This window comes from Colobus angolensis, unplaced genomic scaffold (genome assembly GCF_000951035.1).
Source record: "Colobus angolensis palliatus isolate OR3802 unplaced genomic scaffold, Cang.pa_1.0 Scaffold31, whole genome shotgun sequence".
NCBI classification, from domain to species: domain Eukaryota; kingdom Metazoa; phylum Chordata; class Mammalia; order Primates; family Cercopithecidae; genus Colobus; species Colobus angolensis.
This window is the reverse complement of record NW_012116377.1, coordinates 11,748,787-11,756,134: the sequence shown is the minus strand read 5'-3', so window position 1 is coordinate 11,756,134 and position 7,348 is coordinate 11,748,787. Positions and strand designations below refer to the sequence as shown.

The following is a 7,348-nucleotide window of genomic DNA, read 5'->3' as shown; positions in this document are numbered from 1 at the left end:
GCCTCCCAGGTTCAAGTGATTCACATGCCTCAGCCACCCGAGTAGCTGGGATTACAGGTGTGCACCACCACGCCTGGCTGATTTTTGTATTTTTAGTAGAGAAGGGATTTCGCCATGTTGGCCAGACTGGTCTCAAACTCCTGGCCTCAAGTGATCTGCCCACCTTGGCCTCCCGAAGTGCAAAGATTACAGGCATGAGCCACCATGGCTGACTGGGATTGCTTTCTTGATTTCTTTTCCAGATTGTTTGCTGTTGGCATATATAAATGCAACTGGTGTTTGCCTGTTGATTTTGTATCCTGCAACTTTACTGAATTCGTTTATCAGTTCTAACAGTTTTTTGGTGGATTCTTTAGGTTTTTCTAAGTATAAGGTCAGATCATCAGCAAAAAGGCTAATTTGACCTCTTCTTTCCAATCTGGATGTGCTTTATTATTTTTTTTCTTTTGCCTAATTGCTCTAGCTAGGGTGTCTAGTAATATATTGAGTAACAGTGGTGAAAGTGGGCATCCTTGTCTTATTCTAGATCTTAGAGGAAAGGCCTTCAATCTTTCCCTGTTCAGTACAATGTTATCTGTGGCCTCCATATACTTTAAATAATCTCTAGATTACTTATAATACATAATACAATGCAAATGCTATATAAATAGTTGTTATACTGTATTTTTAAAATTCATGTTTTTTTCCTGAATATTTTCAATCTACAGTTAGTTAAATCTGTGAATGCAGAAACCACCAATACAAAGGGCCAACTATAAATATAAAACCTGAACATCTGACAAAAGAATTAGGGCAGTGGCTTAGAGAACAATCTATGCTGACAGCCCATCTACTACAATCTCATTCTGGGGCCCAAGAAGCAATACTCCTAGTTAGCTGGGGCTCATTCAGAGTGAGACTAAGCTCATGAGATTGTAAGCTTCATGAAGGAATATGTGTATCCTTAGTACCTAGCATACAGCCAGGCTCATGGAAGAAAAGTAACAGTTATTAGTTTAACGACTGAATAAGGCTAGGAATGAGGTGCCTTTCTTACAGATGAGTTCTAAAGGAAGAACTGTTTCTCACTCAGAATGACAGTGACCTATGCAGTGTTTCTCAACTTCAAGTGGAATTACATATCTCAATAAAGGTGTTAACACAACTTTATCACTTAGAACCCAGTATATAAATATATGTAGTTAAAACTAAAGTTTGTCAAAGACAGACATATTCTTTATTATATATTATATACATGTTTTTACTTCATTTCTTTTTCTATAAAAACACCAACTGCACTATTTGTAATAGCCCCAAACTGGAGAAGCCCAAATGTCCTTCAACTGAATAGAGATTGTGGTATATGCCTACAATGCAATACTACACAGCATAAGACTGGAAAATGACACTATATGCAACGACATGGATGAATCTCACAAAATAAATGAAGCAATACAAAAGAGAAGGTATGACGCTATTTATATGTAGTTCTAAGTGGGTAGGAGTGAACAGAAGACACAAGGGACTTCTGGAGTTCTGGTATGTTCTGATTCTAGATCTGGGTGCTGATTATATAGGCATCTTCACTTTGTGAAAATATATCATGCTGCACTTATGATTTGTTTACTTTTCTGTATGTTTTACTTCAATAAAACATTAAAACATTTTTAGTTGTTACCCACCAAAATGATTTCATCGTTAATTAATGGTCCTGAATTTCAGTTTAAAACACTGTCCTAGACAGACAAATGCCCAATGTGATTCAGAGTCTAATGTTTGGAGAGTAAATGTAACAGAGATGAGATGGGAGTTAGTTTACGAAAAAAAGAGACAGGCTAGAGCTGTAAAGGGTGGAACTTCTGGAAATAGCTGATTTGCTGGAAGGGGAACTGCATGGGAGCTGCTCTGGAGTCCCTTTGAAAACTCCCAGACAAATCTACCAATAACGGGTCTGCAGTTTAACTAATTCATTTGGGCCTGCAAACTTTAAAAACTGCCAAATGTCTCCTCCAAATTAATAGTGTAGTCTCTGATACTTCAGTGTCAATTAGTTGAATTTAACTACATTTAATAAGTACCTTCTATATATGCAGTCACTGTGCTTTTCCACACACATGATCATGTTTATCTCAGACCGACTTCCTCCTAACACCTCAGGCAAGTTACTTACTACTCCAGGGCCTTTTTCCTCATCTGTGAAAATAGCCTAGTGATCTTTGTAATTTTTGGATCACAGATCCCTTGGTCAACTGATGAGTTCTTGTGATGAAAAGCTTATACACACACACTATTGTGCATACAATTTTTGGGCATTCTTGGCTCTCCTCAAAGCTAATCTCTGGACTTCTGATTCTGATTGATCTCTAAATATTTTGTAGTTCTATCATAGACTACTTAGCTGAGTTCCTCTCAACAGGGCAGAACTAGGGCAGGTGCCACTAAAGAATATTTTGAATAGCCAGGGAGCAACAGGAGGACAGTTCTTAAGAGGGTGGGGTAAGGAGTAGCCTCAGCATTAATACAAGTGATACAGGTCAGGGGGAAGGCTTCCCAAAGTAGTTGGTTTCTTTACTCTTACTCTCTGAATTTATCCAATCATTCCCAAGGACTCACCAAGGGCAAAGAACAAGAAATGGCCCTGTGTCCAGTGCTTTGGAATAAGCACCCAGGTTCTGAGAAAGGTGAAACTTTTGTACCCCAAGATATGCTACAGCTGGGACTCTATGCTGAATCAGCTTCTATTTGTCTTCTTGTTCCAGTCATGGAAAAAAGAAACTGAATTCCAGTCTAACAGGAAACACTTACCTTGCTGTTCAGTTGCTGAATTCTTAATTCCTTTTGGTGAATTTCCTTTAAGCTGTCATTGAGCTGGGTCCTGAGAAGTTCTGTCTCATAAATCAGATTTTGTGACCCATCTGGGGAAGCTGATGTCTCTGGGGATGCCTGCCAGGACACAAACAGTGATGAAATTCTCTCCTAAGATTGCTTATGCTTAATTCCTTCCCTCTAGAAATCCTGTCCGCTCCATAGGAAGTCATAAGGTGGCTTATGGGCACTTAAAAGTGACAGATACTTAATTTGTAGGAAGCTGATGCTTTCTGGGTTAGTGCCTTGAAAAAAAAAAAAAAAAAACTTTCTCTGCAATCATTATCATTTGTTCAAAAATTTATCTCTGAGTAACAATCAGCATTGAAATTACTCACCTGTCTTTGGTATTGCACTTTGAGGGGCTGAGCCTGGGAGGAAGAAGACCTTAATTCCCTTATAAGATTCTGCAGATGACTGAGCTGCTGATCTTTATCTGAAATAGCCATAAGGTACTGTTCCTTCATTCTCCTCTCATGTATTTCCCAGGAACTCTTCTCCATCCTAGAAAAAACATGACATAATCACAGGTAAAAATATATGTGTAGCTGGGCATGGTAGCTCGCACCTGTAACCTCAGCACTTTGCTTATCTTCAAAGTTACTCAAATCTGGGAGGTAAAGAAAGAAAGGCTAAGAAAAAGGTGGAAAGAGAAAATGTGGGGAAAAAACAGAAATCTTTTTTTCTCTATCTACTTTTCTCTTCCCTAAGGGTCAATTATATAAGGAAATAAGGAAAATAAATATCCTTTTAGATTGCCATTAGAGGAAATTTAAAGAAGAAAGGCTGCAGGAAATAAGCCTTTAGAGGCCTTTAGAGCTTTGCAACTCTTCTTAGGTTTACACTAGTAGCTGAACACTTTAATATTTCTGTAGTTCTAGGTGATGTGGCGATAAGATGAGAGGCATTAAGCGATGCTGTGACACGGTACCAATCACCTTTGGAGGACCCTGAATTCAATGCTCAGCATTAAAGTGCATCTGAAGGACACAGCAAGCACCTAAACTTTTGATGATAAATTAAGATTCTAACAGAATACAGCTGGGGTGCTAATCCCTGAAGAAAAATGGAGGTCAAAATGGAGCAATTTATCTTTTCTCTTAAGATTCAATTTCGAAAAGAAGAAACAAATTTACATTTCTAGAGAGCAAAACTCAGTTGCTTTGCCTCTTTTTTTTTTACTTGCTCTGCAATCATCATCATTTGTTTAAAGAAAAAAAAAGTTTCTCTTGTATTATCTGGGGAAGCTGCCAACTCCATGCAATGAGCTTGATAAATTTCACTTATAAGCAAATCCATAAAGATGTTAAATATGAAAATCTTTTAGATGTAATTTTACTCCATAACATTTAAATCATTGAATTCTAAAAAGCATTTTGCTATATCAATGTTGCTTAAGGTTTAAAATCTTGGGTGTCTGAACATTAAGAACTCTCTTAGAGATGTTATGATATTTATACTACATTGTCAGTTGTCATTCTAGTGGCCCCTTGTAAGCTGGATAGAAATTGAGACTCCAACTCATATTTTCTGTATTCATTTGCCTCTTGTCCTCTAACATTGGTGAGACAAAGCAGGTGCTGTGTGATCAGCAGCAATGTCCAACATGGTAATTCTCCTTTTAATATCAAATCTTGAAAGGTTTTTGAACTTGTTTTTCTTTTTTTTTCTGAAACAGGGTCTCACTCTGTCACCTAGGCTAGAGTGCAGTGGCATGATGTTGGCTCACTGAAACCTCCACCTCCCGGGTTCAAGCAATTCTCCTGCCTCAGTCTCCCAAGCAGCTGGGATTATAGGCGCATGCCACCATGCCCAGATAATTTTTGTATTTTTAGTAGAGACAGCCAGGCTGGTCTTGAACTCCTGACCTCAGATGATCCACCCGCCTTGGCCTCCCAAAGTGATGGGATTACAGGTGTGAGCGACCGCGCCCAGCCAAGTTTGAATTTATTAAGGCAGCATGAACCATCTTAAGTTGAACAGTAACAACCTCCCCAAAATGAGGCTGCAACAACTAGACCTGTTTTTATACACTAAGTGTTTATTCTTGGGATTAAATTTGTTAGAAAAATTGAATTTAAAAAAAATCAGAATTATAGATCCTATCTTAATTTCTTCTGCCATGATAGCATTGTTATTGTTCTGTTCCTTAAAAAGAAGAGCTAGGATTTCTGGTTTGAGAAAAAATAAAATAGACACATTTCTCCTTATTCCTCCAACTAAGGCTGAGCATCCCTAATCAGAAAATCAGAAATATTCCAAAATCCAAAACTTTTTGGGCACTGCAATGACACTCAAAGGAAATGCTCATTTAGATAATGCATATATTCCAAAATCCAAAAAAATCCACAATCCAAAACACTTCCAATCCCAAGCATTTCAGATAAGGAATACTCAACCTGCATAGATAAAACCCTTTGGCCTTATAAATAAAAACAAACATAAGAAAATTTAGAAAGATGAAGGTGGCAAACCAGCTAGGGATCCCCAGACTTGAGGAATGACATGGTGGTAAGTTCCTTGGTTTACCATTTGTATTCTGCATATCCCAAACTGGATACTGGAGAATTCCATGACCCAGAAACACCAGTGAGTAACAGGTTTACTCTGTCTTGCCAATGGACCAGGAAGGGACAGTCTAGTTAGACAGAGACATTCATGATAATAACCACCATACTCCAGACAAACAACATGGAAAAACCACAGTATCTCACCACTCCCATTAACAAAGACCTGGTAGATAAGCTAGTTACATTCTTGGCTGGTGATAACAAGGTACACCTCACCCTCCCTACTGAAGTAGTGTCAGAAAAGGCCAAGTATGGAGCTTGGGCTCTCATGACCACCTAGTGGTAAGAAGGTTCCTCTCTCCGACTGCCCCTCCTCCCCCAACTCCCACTGTGGTATCACTGGAGGCAACATGTGGGGCCTGGACATCCACCTCCACCATAACAAGGTTGATAAGGCACTCTTCATTGTCCCTGCAGAGGTGGTATCAGAAGAGACCAAGTGGGGAATCTGGACTTTGAGTACCACCCAGTGGTAACAAGATGCCCTCCTTCAACCATTCCCCATAGTGTCAGTGGAGGCTAAGTGGACAGTCTGGACTTTCACCACCACCTGGCAATAATGAGGTGCCCCTCTCCATTCCTTCCAGCACAGTATCAATGGAGGCCATGTGGGCATCATGGACTTCCACTTCCCCTGGCAGTATCAGGGCATCCCTTCCTTCTAGGGGTATCAACGAAAGTTGAATGGGGTGCCTGGAGTTCACCATCCACCTAGTGTCTTCCTTCCTCTGCTGGTGTGGTGTCAGTGAAGCCTGCTAACACAGAAGATTCAAATAAGACTGAAAGTCTTATAATCTCCAAAATGTTCGGAATATAACTAAAAATCATTCATCATACCAAGAACCAGGAAAACCACAACTTGATTAAGAAAAGGAAATCAACAGATTATAACATTGAGGTGACACAGATATTAGAATTATATGACAAGAATTTTACAGCAGCCATCATAGAAATGCTTCAACAAGTAATTACTAACATACTGGAAAAAGTATAAAAAGCTTCAGCAAAGAAAGAGAAGATGTAAAGAAGAACTGAATGGAAATTTTAGAACTGAAAAATACAATATCCAAACTAAAAAGCTAACTCACTGGGTGCCACAGCAGAATGGAGGTAGGAAGCAGAGAACTTGAAAATCAAATAGAAATACCAAATATGAATGATAAAGAGAAAATAATCAATAAACTGGATTTCATCAAAATTAAAAAGACCCTGTTGAGGGAGATAAAAGATAAGCTGCAAATTGGGAAAAAATATTTGCAAACCACAAATCAAACACAGAACGCATACCTATAATATATAAAGAATGCTTAAAACTTAACAGTAAAAAGTTAACCCAATTAGAAAATGGACAAAAGACACAAACAGATATTTCATCAAAGAGGATATATGGATGTCAAATACGCAGATTAAAAAGACGTTTGGCCATTATGCAAAGTGGTTTTGCAGTTTCTTAAAAAAACAAAACATTCACTTACTATATGAGCTAGCATTTGCACTCCTGGGCAATTATCCCAAAGAAATGAAAACTTATGTCCACACAAAAACCTATATACAAATGTTCATAGTAGCACTATTAGAGTAGCTAAAAATTAAAAACACTATGCATGTCCTTCAACAGGTGAATACAGTGGTATATTCATAATATGAAACATTATTTATAATGAAAAGAATGAACTACGATACATACAACAATACTGATGGATCTCAAGGGCATTATGGCACATGAAAAAAGCCAATTTCATACAGTTATACACTGCAAGATTCCAGTTAGAAAACATTCTAAGCCGGGCACAGTGGTTCACGCCTGTAATCCCAGCACTTTGGGTGGCCGAGGCAGGCGGATCACAAGGTCAGAAGATCGAGACCATCCTGGCTAACACGGTGAAACCCCATCTCTACTAAATATACAAAAAAATTAGCTGGGCGTGGTGGCG

General features: G+C 38.6%; 1 protein-coding gene across 4 annotated transcripts in view; it reads right to left on the bottom strand.

Annotated features, from left to right (window-relative positions):
• The window catches only part of GOLGB1 (golgin B1), an 89,448-nt gene that overhangs the window by 10,873 nt on the left and 71,227 nt on the right, over positions 1-7,348 (bottom strand). For all 4 annotated transcript variants that reach the window (XM_011950837.1, XM_011950838.1, XM_011950835.1 and 1 more), the window contains 2 exons: positions 3,183-3,348; positions 2,785-2,922 (listed from right to left, as the gene is read on the bottom strand). In XM_011950837.1, the coding sequence (XP_011806227.1) occupies positions 2,785-2,922; positions 3,183-3,348 (304 nt within the window). The remainder of the gene's footprint in view (positions 1-2,784; positions 2,923-3,182; positions 3,349-7,348) is intronic.